Source organism: Podarcis bocagei (assembly GCF_964188305.1).
Source record: "Podarcis bocagei genome assembly, chromosome: 2".
Lineage (NCBI taxonomy): Eukaryota > Metazoa > Chordata > Lepidosauria > Squamata > Lacertidae > Podarcis > Podarcis bocagei.
Window position 1 is genome coordinate 90,090,588 of NC_138126.1, and position 17,006 is coordinate 90,107,593.

The following is a 17,006-nucleotide window of genomic DNA, read 5'->3' on the forward strand; positions in this document are numbered from 1 at the left end:
CTTAGCTATGTTTTAAGTTGTCAATGTGAGGCCTGAAAGGACAAGAAAAACAGGAAGGCAGAAGTTCGTCCACCCCTCAGCATGCTAAGTGTGTGCTCTACTTCTTAGCTATGTGAACATGTGCATATGATTTACTCACATTTGTACAGAGACATGTGGGGTGCAGTCCTCAGGTCCACTGCTGGGAACACTGAGGAGCGGGTGAGGAGAAAATCCATCAATTCTCTATCTTTTTCTAGAATTTCCTTGTTTATAATATGAAAAAGAAGACCTCACAGTGGATTGGCTTAAGATACATGACAACAGAAATGGCATGGAAGTGGGTGGATGGCACAAATGCCTCTTACACGTGAGTGTTGCTTTTCAGTCGATTTATCTCAGATCTCTCATGATGTTTCAAAAGCACAGCTGGCTAACCACGTTAAATGGGCAGTTTTGAGCTGAAAACTGCCATGTGCATTACTGTTTCTATCTGTGTTGGGGTAGCAGCACATCTGGGTTTTTAGTAAGTGGCCAAAAGAAAGCATTCTGTCAGAATTCACATCACTCCCTCTGTTTCTCGCCTCCCCCTCCAACCCCCGGGACCGTGTCACACGATGCCTTGTTATGGAATTCAGTAGCTCATCACAAGACTTCAGAAAGAGAGGACTCATCCTCCTTGACCCCATTACTTTGATTAAAGGCCAGAATCTGAGAGTTCCTGTGGTCTTGCAGTAAGGCCCTCTCCTAACATGGGTCCCATCTGCACTATACATTTAAGATAGCATCATGGCACTTTTAACTGTCATGGCTTCCCTCTAAAGGCTCATGAGCATTGCAGGTTGTTAAGGGTGCTGAGAGCTACACAGAGCTCCAATTCTTAGAATGGTTTAACATTCTGTCCCTCTTTCCCAGGGAACCATAACTTTGAGAGGGTAGTGAGGATCCTCTTAACAACCCTCACAACTGCTGCTGTCCCCCACAGAGGCGCCAACATGTGCCAAATATTGAGGGAGCTGGGTGAAAATGCAGGCTGGGTGACATTTCAGGAGGAGCAAGGGGGTGGAGCTGAATGCAATGGCTGGCAGCTTCTCCTCTCTTTCCCTCAACAGCCTTCCAGGGCGGCAGCAGCAGGAGCTAGTCACTCAAGCTGCACTCGGCTCCATGCTCGGCCACCTCTACCCCCTGATTGTAGGGAACATGGGGGTGTGTGACCCCCCAAACATTTTTTGAGAGGCCAAAAATGCTTAGCGCCCCTGGTCTCCCAGCCACATGCTACAACATTGTTGGGGTGGGGAGGTGGGCTTGGACTCCAACCTCGGTAATTTCACTGGTCATAGTAGTGGCAGCAAAGTTTGCAAGGGATTGCTTGTGTTGTGTCCAGAGCTCAGTGAGACCAGCTGGCTTGCCTTAGTTTGCGGCAGAAATTATAAAAGAAGCTGCTGTCTAGGGTTGTGCTGTTGCACTGGATAAGGAAAAAGCCCCCTTCCTATCTCAGCAGGTATTTCTGGTTGGTTGGTTGGTTGGTTGGTTATTTATTTATTTAGAGTTTGTATTGAACTGCATTAACTGTTCATTGAACGGTTTGTTTTTTTCCTTGACTATGTTCTTTAGCACTGGCTCTATGGATGGAAATATGGTCTCGTCTACTTCGCTGTTCAGCTTTGTTGTTGGGAGAGCAGCATGCAAATACTAAATCAAAAGCAGCACCTGAAAGAAAAGCATCAGAAATGGCACTGCAGGGGCAAAGGGCTTTTCTCGGTGGGTGGAGAAGGAGGTGAGCATGTGAAGAGTATTGGTGTACATCCTCAATCAGTTACAGAATGCTATGAACAAATGCTCTAGATCAGTTTATTGCTCTGGATCTGGTGTGTGTGTGTGTGTGTGTGTGTGTGTGTGTGTGTGTGTGTGTGTGCGCGCGCGCGCGCGCACGCGCCCACTCATGAGAATCCTTCCAGAAGGGTACTCCAAAACACACAGCCATCTATTATTGCAGCAACAACAGGCCACACAACAGAGACACAAACATGGAGCCCACAAAGCCGTGCCCTCCTCCATTCTACACAGGTGTGACTTTGCCCCAAAGGAAAAATGAATCACATCAGAAAGGGCCATACTCTGAAACCAGCAGACTTCCAGGACACCCCAACACAGACCTCAAGGTAGCTATTCATGAACCAGAGGAGGAAAACTTCATCATGAACTTGCTGAATGAACACTTATCAGGAAATTCAAGTGTACTTCATCTGGTCTGCATTAAGATCATGGGGTTTGAATCCTCTGCAGATGTTCATTAGCCAATAAATAGCAGGATGTTGTCCTCAGCGCTTCTTTGTGACTTGTTATTGTAAATATTTTCCAATAATTTCAGCTCTTTTGAGAATACATTGTTTTTGTTTTCTTCTTATATGACAATTTATGACTTAAGAACAAAGTGTCTGCGATAGAGAACAATGGACAGACTCAGACCACATGGCCATCATAGAAACTTTTATAAAATTTGCATATGATGATTTATATGGATAGATTCCTCTGGGAAATTTAAGATGGTGTGTGAGTGTGAGTACTTCAATTTGCAAGGCCACCAGCCACCCAATAAGCGAAGAAGAGGATTAGGCAGGGCACCCAGGGTCAAATATGAAAGACCCAGGACTCATACCGTTTGGGCTATCCTCTAACATGAAGACATTTGAACACAACCTAGCAATACACTGAAACAACCACAAATACAATTTGGTTTAAATGGAATTTGTTTGCATTTATTGTATTCATATCTTTTGGGAAAGTACCTTTTTAGTGATTACCTTCCTTAACGCAACCTTGATTTCCTTGTTTCTCAAAGTAAAGATAATGGGACTGAGAAACGGAGTAATTATGGTGTAAGGTATAGACAATAGCGTGTCATCCTCTGATGTGTCAGCTGAGCTCGATTTGAAATAAATGATGGAGGCAAATGTATAGTGCACACTTACCACAATGACGTGGGCGGCACAGGTGGAGAAAGCTTTCTGGCGGCTCTCCGTGGAGGGGATGCGCAGGATGGTGGAGAGAATTAAGATGTAAGTCAACATGATGAACAGAAGGCTGCTGGCCAGAACCAGCATGGTGATTGTAGAGATTGCCACTTCAGTCGTATTGTCGACAGTGCAGGCTAACCTAACCACTGCCCTCATGTGACAAAAGAAGTGCCGGATGGCATTGGGGCCACAAAAAGGCAACCTAAGGATCTGAGCAGCCTCACTTAGAGATATGAGGAATCCCAAAATCCAGGAAATGGCTATGAGCCAGACAATTACCCGTGTGTTCATAAGAAGAGGATAGCGCAAGGGGTGGCATATTGCTAGGTACCGATCATAGCCCATACATTGAAGAATGAGACAGTTTGCTGAACCCACTCCAAGGAAAAGAAACATTTGTGCACCACACGCTGCAAAAGAGATTGTTCTGACTTTTGCTAACAAATCAACCAGCATTTTGGGGACAATGACTAAACTGTAACAGGTTTCAGAGCAAGACAAAGCAAAGATGAAGATGTACATGGGAACATGGAGGCTCCGATCAGAATAAACAACGGACATTATCAGCAGATTTCCTATCACGGTTAGGAGGTACATGAGCAGGAACAGGATGAAAAACGCAATCTGTACCTCTGGAGGTACAGAGAACCCAAGCAGGATAAATTCTGTCACTTGTGTGTGATTCTTCTTCATTGTGTTGCACCAGCACCTTGGAAAGAAGATCACAGTTACCAAACACAAGGCTCAGTCTTATGGACAATGAGCAGCATAGATCTTTCACATTGTTAAATTAAATAATAATAACAATAACAACAACAATAATAATAATAAAGCAACCGACTGGCTCAAAGAAAAGGACTCAAAGACAGATCTACCTAGCATCTTGTCTGACTCCAAGGATTTAAATGATGCTTCTTTCTGCAGGCTTAATTTCTTTGCCAGGATCAAAGCATTTTTAGTTTTCTCTTCCTATTTGCACAAAACTGGCTCTCCGTAAAAAATACATGGAAAAACTAGCTGCAATTGCGCTTTGGATTTTATTGTGAAGCAATTAGTTTAGTGGCTAAGTGGTCAACTGCATTTTTGATTCAAGGAGCACCTATCATTTACGGGTCCACACTTTTACTATATAAAGGATGGTATTTAACTAAGTTTTATTCAGAGCACCTAACTTAGGTTATGTTTATTAATTTCAGTGGGTCTACTCTGAGTAATACTTACTTGACTATCACTCAAAGTGGGCAGAAGTGAGCGGTGGTGAGATCTAACTGCAGTAGTCTAAGGTGTGCTGGGGAGAGTGACACTGCCCCTTACCTCTCCTGCACCATACCTCTATTAAGTTCATCGCCTGAGGCATTCTTCTCCATTCCCAGATCACTTCCACTAACTGCAGTGGTTGAAATTTATATACTTTCCAACTGTGTGGATCAAGAAGGCAAAAAATGATATATATTTTTAAGGACATTGCCATATACCTGAGCTGGTCAACAGCTAGTTTCCCAGGTAATTCAGCACCATTAGAGGTCATGCAATAATGCTTTGGCACTCCAGAATGTGAGAGAAGATCAGTAGTGATGGAAACAAGTGAAAAGTTCAAGGATGCTTGGTTGCCATCTCTGTTGTTCTCATTGAGGAACCCTACAGAATGTTGGAGTTCCCTGAAACATTGTTTGAAAACTAAGCCAATGGCTTAAATGAGTTCTCAAACAAAGCACACTTTCTGATTGTCAGAATGATCCCAATAACAGGCGGCTTACCTTCCGTTTCTGATCTGGAGCTGCAAAAAGAAAACGAGAAGGAGGAAACTACAACTGGCCTCAGGGGAAAAAATGGAGTAAACTCAAGTAAGGACCAAAATGTCTTGCCACAATTTCCACTGAAATCTGTGGTCCTGTTGCAAAGGAATGGGTGGAGAGCATGTCATCCCCTAACCATGCAAAATGTTTAACATGCCATTCCAAAAAGAGAGAGAGAAAGAAAGAGGGGGAATTTAACCTTGTTCATAGGTTGTGGGGATTCAGCGTCAAGATCCCAGAGATACTCAGGGAGCGAGGCCTGTAGGGAAATTACACTAATTTGGCTCAGGAGATGTTTACGAAAGGAAAGCTTATCAGATATTTCATCATTTGTTATTTACTCCAGAAAAACAAGATTAAATTCAAGTTTCAGAAACTCAAAGTGCCAATGTTTTTGAGTTTCAAAAACCACACAATTCTGATCAATGTATGTGTCCTTTCCAAACCCTTTCCTGCACACCCCACGCTTTTGATGGTCCTGTGAATTAGGAGGCCAACACAATGATAAATCAAATGTCAGCGACCTTTGGGGGCAAATGGAAATGCAGTGGTTGCTACACACAAAATGGCTCCCATGCGGAGTGGCATCACACAAATTGGCTGCCCCATCCAGAAGAGCAGAAAGAGACAGGGCTGCAAAATGGTGCAGGCATACATCAACCACCTTACCGGTGGGGGAGAAAGACACCTTCATCAGCCACTGCTGCACTCGCTCCCATAGAAAGCCCGTGAACCTCTTTTCTTTTCACAATAGTTAGGACGGTAAGTGCCCATCATGGCATCCAATGAAACATGGAAACATTTAAGAGGGCATGCACATCGTACGAGAGGCTGAAAACAGTAACCGAGCAAGAAGACCAAATAGTCTCTAAGGCATTGTAGATTTGAGTGGATATTTAATGAAACCTTTTGTGAGTGCCATAGGATGTACTGGTGGCCACTTTCAGGCCTAGGATTAGGTTACTTTTGTAGGGATAATGGAGAACTATTCTAGGTTTCACGCCTTCTCTAACTTCCATGAACTGCCTCATGCCTCAGGTACTCACAGGAGATTTGTCTAGCTAGTAGTTACTGAAAGTGGTGGAAGAGAATAGGAAGCACTCAAGAGTTCTTACCCAGAAGCTGATCCTTAGACAGAACCTTGCATCATGCAACAGCTGCACCAAAGGGTGAGCACCAGATACTCAGGTGAGTACCACAAGCACTCAATTAGCAAACATAGTATATCCGATAATAATTACTGGATGGAATGAGCACCTTTAAATGGCAGGGGAATTACCCATTAGATAACAATGGGTCTCAAAATGAACCATTAACAGTGGGATCAGGCATTAAACAGGGATGTGTTATCACCCCAACTCTATTATCTTAATCAACATTGTTGAAGGGAAACTCCCCACCAGAGTAGAAATCATATATTGAACAGATGGAAAGCTCTTTAATCTGAGTAGGCTGAAAGCAAAGCGTAAGGTTACCATACCTTCTGTCATGGAGCTTCAGTATGCTGATGACAAAGTAGTGTGTGCACACTCAGAGGATGACCTCCAAACTGTATTTTTCGCTCTATAACACGCACCCGACCATAACACACACGTAGTTTTTAGAGGAGGAAAACAAAACAAAAAAAAAAATATTCTAAACGAAACAGTGGATGTATGATTTTTGTGGTTCATGCTGTGGCCACAGACATGTGATCTGACAGTGAGTTTGGAGTAGCCCAATGCAAAAATCCAATCTTTGTAACCACGTTTTAAGTGGGGAGGGAAGGAAAAGCACTCAAGGGACAAGGAGCATGCGGGGGGGGGGAGAAGGATGCTGCTAATAATGCAGAAGAGGGGTATAAGGGGAGAAGGCTCCTCTCCTCTCCCACTTTGCTCCTTTAAAGCAAGCAGGCTCTGCTTTTCTCCCTCCTCCCCGCTCATCCCTGGCTTAGCGAGCTGAAAAACTTTGCTGCTATGTAGCGAGCTGAGTGGGGAGGAGAGAGGGACAGAGAGCCTGCTTGCTTTAAAGGAACCAACCGGACAGGAGCTGCTTACACTTGTGTAAGCGGCTCCTCTCCTCTCCCGCTTTGCTCCTTTAAAGAAGCAGGCTATCTGTCCCTCTCTCCTCCCCACTCAGCGGCTCTTCTCCCACTTTGCTGTTTCAAAGCGAGCCACGGAGGAGGGAAGGAAGGGGAACCATGGCTCCTCTGCTCACGACTGCAGCAGATCCCTCCCGCCACCCGTAGGCATTCCCTCCATAACACGTACAGACATTTCCCCTTACTTTCTAGGAGGAAAAAAGTGAGTGTTATGGTGCAAAAAATACGGTATCCTAAATATATTCACAGAATCTTATGGAATGCTTGGCCTATTGCTCTATATCCAAAAAACCAAAGTGCTGCACCAACAAGCACAAAACAACCCCTCTGCAGCACCACAAATCCAACTTAATGGTGTAATGTTGGAAAATGTCAATCACTTTTCCTTCCTGGGCAGTTATCTTTCCACAAGGAAATCCAGCATCGCCTGAACTCTGTGAGCGCAGCTTTCTCCCAATTGAAGTGCATAGTGTTTGCGGACCATGACATTCACAGGGAAACCAAATTGCTTGTTTACAAAGCTATGATACTACCAACTTTACTGTACGCTTGTGAAACATGGACCACTTATAAACATCATCTTCAAATTGTAAATGATTCCATCAATGGTGTCTCCAAAACATTTTACACATTACTTGGGAAGACAGGCGAACTAATGCCAGTGTACTGGAAGAAGCAAAGATCACCAGTGTCAAAGCAATGATTCTTCAACATCAACTTTGTTGGACGGGTCATGTTGTTTGGATGCCTACTCTATTCCCAACTTAAGAATGGAAAGCGAAATACTGGTGGACGATAAAAGAGGTTTAAAGACGCTCTCAAGGCAAAAAAAAAAGGTGTGTAAGCACTGATAACTGGGAAACACTGGTCTGTGAATGTGCCAATTAGGAACAACCTTTACCAAAGGTGTCATGGACTCTGAAGAAGCACAATCTCTGGATGAAAGGGAGAAACAAGCTAAGAGGAAGGCATGTTTGGGAAACCCTCACCGTGATCAACTCCTGCCTGGAAACCTATGTCCCCACTGTGGAAGGACATGTGGATGCAGAATTGGCCTCCGAAGTCACTTATGGACTCACTGTTAAGACCATGTTCATGGAAGACATCTTATTCAGCTATGAGTGATCACCAAAGGAGAAGACGACCCATTAGAAATGTCTCCAGAAACTTAACTTCCTAGGTCATCAGCAGATGTTGATTTGGCACTCAGTTAATAGCATTATTATGCACTCAAACTTCCCTAACTGAATTTATGAACTTTTCCCCATGATTTGGGAGAGAACCATGTGGATGATTGCTCTGTCCAATGGTTACATGGTTAACAAGTCAAGGATTGGCTTTCAGAACATTAGCCCTGTTGTGAATGTAGCCACAGATCAATCACAGAAACTCCACAGCCATGATACGTAGTGGGAAAGGACTATATGCCAGGATACAGCCCCAAATGTCATCACGTGAAATTGCAGTGCAAAACTCCTGCAATTTTCTGAGTAAATGGGGTTGCAATGAATTTTTTCAAGAGACAACATGGAAATGAACACTAAACTTGCATTAAGTTCCACTAAATTTCCTGAAGTGGCTTTTATGTTCTGTCACGTAAAATGCAAAAATTAATAGGTAATGAAGTGTTGTGAAACAGAATGAAGTACCATGGCCTGATTGCAAACTAATACATAGTCATCTGCTCCAACATGTAGTTAATGGAGGACAATTCTACCAACAGTTGCAAGCCATGACAGCTACCGGTAAATGGAAACTAAATGTTGAGAGATAGTTTATCTATTATAGATGCTGGAGACGGATAAAATAGGCTTCAGTTCAAAACAGGATGCTAGACTAGATGGCCTGATACTGTCAGGCACGCCCAAACGTCTGAAAAATACATACACATTAACTGTAGAAGGACAAGCCATGTGTTTTAAATGACTACATTTTACTAGTGCTTTTTTCTAAAAAAAATGTTTAGGGGTACTCTCATTTTCCTGCTCATATTGAAATACTGCTCTTAATGAGGTCAAACTTAGATTCACAATATGTTTAGGGGTAATTAGTATTATTAGTATTAGTATTACTACTAGTATTACTAGTAGTAGTAATACTAATACCGGAATTGGGACTTAGGAGACATGGGAATGTAAGCACATTTGCAGGTCTTAAATCAGTCTTTTAATTGTGTTACCGGAAAAATCCGAGGGCTCCCTTGGACAAAAAGTAAAGACACCAACCAGAGTAAATTGGAGCAAATCAGCAGCCTGTAGGCTTGGCCTTTATTGAACTGTTGCAACAGGGTGCTCCCCTCACTTGCAGGAGAGAGTAAAGACACAGAAAAATGGTGTGTAAGGCCTTATAAAAACTTTTGAAATTCCCATCCTGTAGGTCAAGCCCACCCCCAGAAACATCATGCCTACATCACAGAAAGGAGAGGTTGAGGGAGGGGTGGTGGTGGTAACTTGAGTGTCCTGTCACCTGGCTGGTTCCCTTCTCCCCCTCCCCATGAGTCATTTTCAGAAGACAAAAGGTAGTTTTAGTTTCCTGCCCCCTGAGGGGGAATCCAATCACTGTTCTTTTGTTATAGTCCATGTTGAATCCACTCGTGTATGCAGTCCATTGTGTTGTTGATGGTCTTCTGTCTGAGACCATCAGGGTTGGCATAGCAACTGGGCAGGGCTCCTGTGGATGTGCTGGTATGCTCAAGGGATTATGGTGGCCTGTATCAAACCTTCCCCATTTTGTAGTCTTTCCTTCATGGAGTAAAATAAAAGTGGAACAGTGCACATCCGATGTATGGTTGATTTTCTATGAATTTATAACAGAAGCGTAGTGTATGTAGTGTGTGAGTGTGTGTGAAGTTTGTAGAAACTGAATGATTGGGGGGGGGGGTTCCTGCTACAGTTGCTTGCTTAAAATGTTTTTAATACAGATGTTTTACACAACAGCAGATTTGTATTGAATGAATATGGACAGGAACTGAAAGCTACAATATGTAAACATAAATTCAGAGTGAAGGGAAATGGAGCTGATTCTTCCCTCCGCTAGCTGCCTCCAGAGGAGCCGACAACATTATTTAAGCTACCTGAAACTGGACGGAATCTTTTCCATTTCAAAGCTCAAGGAGGGGGGAAGCCTTTTTGAACCTTCTCCGAGGTTTTTAATATTTGCAAAATGCTTAGGTGACATCATGGCTTATTCAGAAAGCCACCCTCTGCTGAAAGCGGCGAGCATAGGATAGGAGGGAGGGAGGGAGGAGAGCAGGCAAGAAGATTTCCTAGACTGGCTTTTCTTTACCAGTGACAGATCCAACGGGGGTCTTTTGCAGGAATCTGCATTCATCACAGAAGGATGTCTGTTTTGCCTATTGTGGAATATGCTGATAGGATTTGGCTCTCGCACCCTTCCTGGGTATTCCTTTAATGATAATAAAATGTAAAGAAATACCTGTGCACAGGCCCAGTTTGACCAGGCATAACCATTAAATTGGACAGCCGTGTTTAGGGGAGGTATACTTCGGAATACAGATCTTGGAGACAGATAGCAGGGAGAGCCTTGCTGGTGGCATCAAACTGGTCACTGCTGGCTCCAAAAACCAGGGCAGAGGCATGGAGAGGGAGATGCTGAGGGAAACCCATGTGCTTCGTTCCTCCCCATGACACCACGTACATTCAGCCAGGCTTATTTCCTGACTGGCTTTTGACTCACAGTCTAGAGGACCAGAAAGACATTGTTCTAACCCTGAAAGTTCTTGCAACCTTTAAAAAAACACTCCTATGAATCAATACTGCTTGTACACGCACACAAATTAGCCAAGTTTCAATGAGGTAAGAATGGGGACTGCAGGGCACAGGCAATGTGCCTGCTCTTTTCACAAATGAAGCCCAAGCGTCTTAGGCACTCGGTGTTCTTCCATTTTAATTCATACTTGGGGTCCAAAATCACACAGCATCGGGAACTGATTGGTTCTGTCCTTCCATCCCAGTTTCTGAAAATGAGAAACACAAATTTGTCTGAATTGCATGCTATCAGGGGAATCCAGTATATGGGGCAGGATCATGAACTTGGGAGCAGGGGTGGTAAGCAGATGCTGGCCTCAACTTTTTTGTGTGGGATAACTAGTCTCATATAACCAACATGCTTAAGTCTAATTAATGCATGAATGGGTTAATGCCACAGACAGAGAGAAAGCTGCCCTGTCAGGCTTAGCTAGGTCATTCTCCCTCACTTTGGTAAGGAGGGAATCAAGCCCATTGCTGTTCCCCTCCAGTTTATCTGAGAAACTCAGTGTGTAAAGAGGTCTGAGCTGATTGATCCTACAAGCCATTCTTGTGTTCCTATACCAATAATTTAGAAACTTTCTCCACTGAAACAAAGCCCAGGTTTACAACCTGTGTTTTCTGACTGCTGTATGGAAAAGTACATGAATCTGACCTTTGGAGAGTTTGGGAAGATCTGCTACCATATTCTAAGAGGAGAGGTACTTAGAGGAGGAAAATGGTTCAGCTTTAGCTGTCAAGTTTGGAGGGGGGAGACGTTGCTAGTGCACTATAAGCACTAGGGAGCAGATCTAACTGTAGCTAATGCACATAGTAAACAGGGGTGGACAAGGAGTCATTGCAAATCAGTGCTATGATATGGTAGAGAATTTTCAACTCAATAATGATACTCACGTGTAGGAATGATTTTTGAAGTCTTGCCACATCCACTTTCTTTCAGCCTCTATGTAAGTCAGTCCAATCCAAGTGTTCTCGCTTATCGGCAGTTCATCTTTCAGAAAGTCCTCATAGAAAATGAAAATAACATGAATTTGCAGTTCTCTAGCCATATAATATTTGCAAAATTGCACATATTAGGCAAGTGTTCACAGAAATGAATATATTAGTGAAAGTAACACACTCAATGATATTTTATTTATTCCTTAGATAGAATTACCTGTTCATTTTCACTGTCAATCACTATTAGATCTGCACCTAGGGCTTGGCAGAAACTTCTAGCTGTATTCTGTTGCATTTTTTCTGTGGAATAGTAGTAGCATTTCTCCTGAAACTTATACCAGTCATCTGCACACTTTGGAAAGCCTGCAATATATGGAAATGTTGATTAATGCTACCCAGCATGAATATATCTTAGATGTTTTGCTGGTCAAAGGATGTTATTGTGCCTGGAGTCATACACTACCATAATTGCCAATAAACACACATTTCAAAACCAGTCCCTTTGCCTTATCCAGATGGTGTGTGTGTGAAATATCATCACCTAAGGGCGAACCATAAAAATCTGGGTTCAGTTAACGGAGAAAGATGTGATCTGTGATTTGACTTTGGCTGTGTGTGCTGGGGAGATATGTGAAAAAAACATGTAATTCCAAGAGGATCTCTTTTACCAGTTTGTGTGTGTGTGTGTGTGTGTGTGTGTGTGTGTGAGAGAGAGAGAGAGAGAGAGAGAGAAACTTCTCATCTCTCTTGCTCCAGCATTCCATCCCCTCCTCTCTGTGTGTCCCTCTTGATCTCTGTCTTTGTTCTCACCCTGCCTCCTCACAGGGACTCCATTTTCCTCCCCCTAGTCTCTCAAACTGCTCCTCCTTTCCCAGATGGAAATGAGATTAACTCCAACCGGCTCCTTCAGATGGAAGATGAATGAGACCTTGCTAAGAGATCAGGAGATTGTCAAGAAGGCCCAAAAGACTTTGAGTGATTACTTTGAAATAAACTTGAATACTACAGTGGAAAAAAGAGTAATCTGGGATGCAAGTAAAGCGGTTATGAGGGGGTTTCTGATACAACAGCATACGATAAAGAAAAGAGCGCAGAATGAGAAAAAGGACAAGATTTTGGAGAAAATAAAGGAAGGCGAGAAAAAGTTAAGATCGAAACCAAAGTCACAGGAGATTCTGAGAGAAATTAAACTTTATCAAGCACAATATTCTAAACTGATAAATCAGGAAGTTGAGTGGAAAATTAAGCAAATGAAACAAAGGACTTTTGAATCGGCAAATAAATGTGGGAAACTGCTAGCATGGCAGTTGAAAAAGAGACAAAAACTGAACACGGTCACCAACCTAGAGATTGAAGGGAGAAATATTCAGAACCCTGTGGAGATCAGAAAATGCTTCCAGAGATACTTTAAACAACTCTATACTCAAGGGCCGCAAAAAGAGACTGAGATAGACCAATTTTTAAGAAACAACGGATTACCAAAATTATCTCAAGAAAATAGGACAATATTGAACTATAAAATAACACAACAAGAGATTGAAGGTGCCATCCAGAATATGCTATTGGGCAAATCTCCAGGGCCGGATGGGCTTACCTCCAAATATTATAAGACTTTGAAAGATCATCTGATGCAACCATTGAAGGAGGTTTGCAATGAGATTATGGAGGGGAAGAAGGCACCGGAATCATGGAAAGAAGCTTTCATCACATTGATACCCAAATCAGAAACTGAAAAGAAACAACTTAAGAACTACCGTCCCATCTCTCTTTTAAATGTGGATTACAAAATTTTTGCAGATATTTTAGCAAATAGACTAAAAAGAGTGTTAAATGAAGTGATTCATAAAGATCAGGCAGGCTTTCTCCCTAGTAGGCATTTGTCTGATAATACAAGGAACATTATTGACATTTTGGAACTTTTGCAAACGAACACTAATACAAAAGCAGTATTGATCTTTATTGATGCGGAGAAGGCCTTTGACAATATCTCATGGAATTTTATGAAGAAAAACCTTAAAGGGATGGGAGTGGGACGGGGGTTTGAAAATGGTATAGACGCAATTTATTCAGAACAAAAGGCAAAATTGATAGTTAATAATGTGGTGACAGAAGAGTTTAAGATTGAGAAAGGAACACGACAAGGTTGCCCTATTTCCCCATTGCTATTTATTTCGGTCCTGGAGGTGCTCTTGAACATGATCAGAGGGGACCGGTTGGTTGAAGGAATCCAGGTCGGAGCCAAACAGTATAAACTTAAAGCTTTCGCAGATGACCTGGTCTTGACATTACAGGAGCCAGAATCTAGTACGAAAAGGGTGTTAGAACTGATTCAAGAATTTGGTCGGGTGGCGGGATTTAAACTAAATAAGCAGAAAACTAAGCTTTTGGAAAAAAAACTTGACAACTTTGGAAAAAGAAAGGTTTCAGAAAGAGACAGATTTAAATGTGGTTAAAAAGGTGAAATATCTAGGGGTTAATATGACGGCTAAAAATCTGAACCTATTTAAAGATAACTATGAAAAATGTTGGTTAGAAATCAAAAAAGATTTAGAAATTTGGTCAAAATTGAAGCTTTCCTTGTTGGGTCAAATTGCTGCTATAAAGATGAATGTATTGCCAGACCTCTTTATTCACTGGATCCAGCAAATGTTAGAATTTAATCAAGTCAGGCTAACTGCCTGGGTGAGGGGCCATTCAGATAACAAAAGAAAGGTGATGGGCCATTAAGAGAATAAAGGAAAGAGGGTTCTGTGTCCAATGGCAAATGGGAGGGCTCCTCCTTCAGCTCTCAGATAGATAGAAGGGCAAAGCCTGAGTTTGAGGGCAGAGTTTGCTGCGATGTGAACTAGAAGCTGGAGAAAAAGCTGCAGGCTGGAAAGGCAGAGAGTGGGCCATAGTTGATTTCTGCTTCAATCCAAGGCTGCAACTATGGGAGAAGCAAGAACTTTTGGGGGTGTTGATACTGTGAACCCCTCCATCATAGGCTTAGGTTGCATATATGGGTAAATATATCATAAAGACACCACAGTCTCTGCTGTGCCTCATTTCCAGAAGGAAACATCTGAAACCCCTGGAATCCAGGCACTTCTCGGAGATTGGAGTGGTGTGCAACAATACATATAAACTGAAAGAGGAATACATACAGCTGAATACATAGAGCTGAAAGAGGAAATGGGACAGAGTGTCGCTCTCTCTACTTCCTCCTTCAGCACTATGTACTTCTGGGGGTGGGGTGGGGCAGGTGGAACTACACAGAAGTAATATCCAGAAGATTTTACCTTCTTCAGATCTGAACTTACATCTAAGACATGCCATTATGAGAGTAGCTGTTGTTATGATCAAGGAGCAGAGCAACAGAACTGAGAAGATCATGAAGGGTTTCCTGCCAAAGGGTCCCCACTTGCCGTCCTCAGATGTAAACAGTGCTGCAAATAAAGAAGAATAAACCTGGAAGCTCAAGGAGGACCACAGGATTTCAGGAGCAGGACTATTGAGAATAAAGAAGGCTTCCCTCAGAGAATCATGGCCTCTTTGATTTGTTAAGGGTTCTCTTCAGAGAGCTACAATTCCCAGGATTCACAGGGAAGAGGGATTGGCTAGTCTCCCTTCCATCCAGGTTCCCTCTTCCCCCCTGCCAAAATACAGCAAGTGTTCCATGCCTACTGAGCATGCTCATTCTGGGTTTCAAAATATTTTTTGTCCTTCTGGAAAACCTTGAGGTTTCCCCAAAGCTTCTGATACCTCCCTCTTGTGTGTGGACGGTGCCATTTTAGCTACATGAGGCTCCTCTGAATTTTGGAAACGGAAGGAATGAGAACAACAACAATGTTCATGTGGTCCTCCAATACATCAGAGCCCAAAGCGCGACAGGGAAGTAGATGAACAGTGTAACTGGTGTCTGAATTGGGCAACAAAGGCTTTGTAAAGTCTAATGAGGAAGGGGGATATTATTTGTGCTCCTCTTCAGACTGCAGTACAATAGAGAGACTAAAAACATTTATTTGTGCCATTTGTGGAAGTATGTTAACTCTTTTCACCTGGTTCTCTTTCCTCTCCCTTCTCTGGTAGCCTTCTCAGCCGAACGCCAGAAAACCCGATGTACTCATATTCCTGTGCAGCATTCTCATATCCCTGCTGGTCCAAAACCACTGATTCTAGAGACAGAAAAGGTGTTGTTTTTTTAAAGAGATTACCTACTTGGCTCTCCGTTGTGACTTTCCAGATTTCATGGTCTTGCTACCCACTGGAAGTGGGCATGTCCAGCTTTGTCACTCATTGTGGAATAATATATCATTCAAAGAGCCAAAACTGGGGCAAAAGAAGCTTATTAGCAAATGTAAATATTAAGAATGCTTGTCCTGATAGCAAGTAAGAGGCTAACATGTTAATGTGACCATGCTGCAACTGCTGCAGCAACTGTGACTGTTTATTGCAATCTTACTAAACAGCCTCCCAAAACTGGATAACTGTGGCAGCATGATCTAGTCCTAATGAGTATAGAGTATAGAGGAGAATTACTAAAGTATAGAGGAGTAATGAGTATAGAGGAGAATTACAGTTAGGAATGATAACCTTGTTAGATCACTCACATAGGGAATTGTGTGTTTTATATGTGATGTGGACACAACAGCAGCAGAACTAGAACAGCCTTTTGAGAATTTCCCGTTCTCCTCCCTTCCTGCTTCCTTCCACTGCCACCCTGACTTACCTGCACTTCCAGGTTCTGACTCTGAGGAAACTTCAGCATTCTGAGAAAATTTGTCTGAAAGAATGTCATTCTGGTAATCTTCATTCCAATAGTCTTCATTCTGATAGCCGTCATCCATGATGGGTTTGATTCTTCTCCTCGAATGCCTCTCAGAGCAGCTAAGCTCAGTAACCGGATGCTTGTGCTTGCTGTCTATCACTATCAGTTTCCTTTCTGTCTAACAAACCACAGAAATGTCAGGCGCTTGCCCCACTCCTAATGCTCAGGAAGGGGAGTGCAACTGTCATGGCTGAATGTAGCAAAGCAGGATGGGATGGTCCTAGCTAATTATGGCTGAACTGTGAAAGAGACTGAAGCTGATTCGTTACAAAAGGTTCAGACAACTATGAGTGGGCTCTTAACGAAAGAGCAAGTGATCAGGCTTCATGTTATTTGAGAAAAGAAAGGGACCGCAAAACAAAGGTTCAAATTATCATAAGAAATGTCTGGAGGTGTCTGAAAGAAGGTTGATCACCCAGGTATCTGCCAAAATTTTCATTTGCCCTAACACTAGCAAGACGCACACTCCATCTGTGCACAGCATTTTTCCGGAAAAGTAATTTCATCTGTATTCTTTTCCTTGCTGTTGTTATTTTTAAGTATTTGTTTTTTATCTTATTGATTTACATTGAGAAATTATCCACAGTGTCCCACAGGGCTCCATTTTGTCACTCATTTGTT

The 17,006-nt window shown here is 42.6% G+C and overlaps 2 protein-coding genes across 5 annotated transcripts; both read right to left on the reverse strand.

Annotated features, from left to right (window-relative positions):
- Positions 1-2,376: 2,376 nt before the first annotated feature.
- On the reverse strand, positions 2,377-4,796 carry LOC308582559 (olfactory receptor 10X1-like). Of its 3 annotated transcripts, none has more exons than XM_081185783.1 (2): positions 4,754-4,796; positions 2,377-3,705 (listed from the first exon to the last, which is right to left on the reverse strand). In XM_081185783.1, the coding sequence occupies exon 2, from the start codon at positions 3,687-3,689 to the stop codon at positions 2,748-2,750; it is 942 nt and encodes a 313-aa protein (XP_081041909.1). In that variant the 5' UTR covers positions 3,690-3,705; positions 4,754-4,796; the 3' UTR covers positions 2,377-2,747. The 3 variants fall into 3 exon arrangements, with proteins under 3 accessions (XP_081041909.1, XP_081041908.1, XP_081041907.1); XM_081185782.1 differs by lacking the exon at positions 4,754-4,796 and adding an exon at positions 4,327-4,380; XM_081185781.1 differs by lacking the exon at positions 4,754-4,796 and adding an exon at positions 4,218-4,372.
- A 4,236-nt stretch (positions 4,797-9,032) lies between these two features.
- Positions 9,033-17,002, reverse strand: LOC308579975 (C-type lectin domain family 2 member L-like). 2 transcript variants are annotated; one of them, XM_081181072.1, is made up of 7 exons: positions 16,287-17,002; positions 15,616-15,732; positions 14,878-15,003; positions 12,042-12,119; positions 11,796-11,941; positions 11,534-11,643; positions 9,033-10,848 (listed from the first exon to the last, which is right to left on the reverse strand). In XM_081181072.1, the coding sequence occupies exons 1-7, from the start codon at positions 16,402-16,404 to the stop codon at positions 10,680-10,682; spliced, it is 864 nt and encodes a 287-aa protein (XP_081037198.1). In that variant the 5' UTR covers positions 16,405-17,002; the 3' UTR covers positions 9,033-10,679. The 2 variants fall into 2 exon arrangements, with proteins under 2 accessions (XP_081037198.1, XP_081037199.1); XM_081181073.1 differs by lacking the exon at positions 12,042-12,119 and having other exon boundaries at positions 16,287-17,000.
- Positions 17,003-17,006: the final 4 nt, after the last annotated feature.

Bases quoted from the DNA above. Each gene is read 5' to 3' on its own strand.
- LOC308582559 (XM_081185783.1), bottom strand. From the start codon at position 3,689: ATGAAGAAGAATCACACACAAGTGACAGAATTTATCCTGCTTGGGTTC.
- LOC308579975 (XM_081181072.1), bottom strand. From the start codon at position 16,404: ATGGATGACGGCTATCAGAATGAAGACTATTGGAATGAAGATTACCAG. The intron at 15,733-16,286 runs GTAAGTCAGGGT...TTCTGTCTCTAG, and splicing joins GTCAGAACCTGGAAGTGCAG to AATCAGTGGTTTTGGACCAG. The intron at 11,644-11,795 runs GTAATTCTATCT...ATTTTCTATGAG, and splicing joins TTGACAGTGAAAATGAACAG to GACTTTCTGAAAGATGAACT.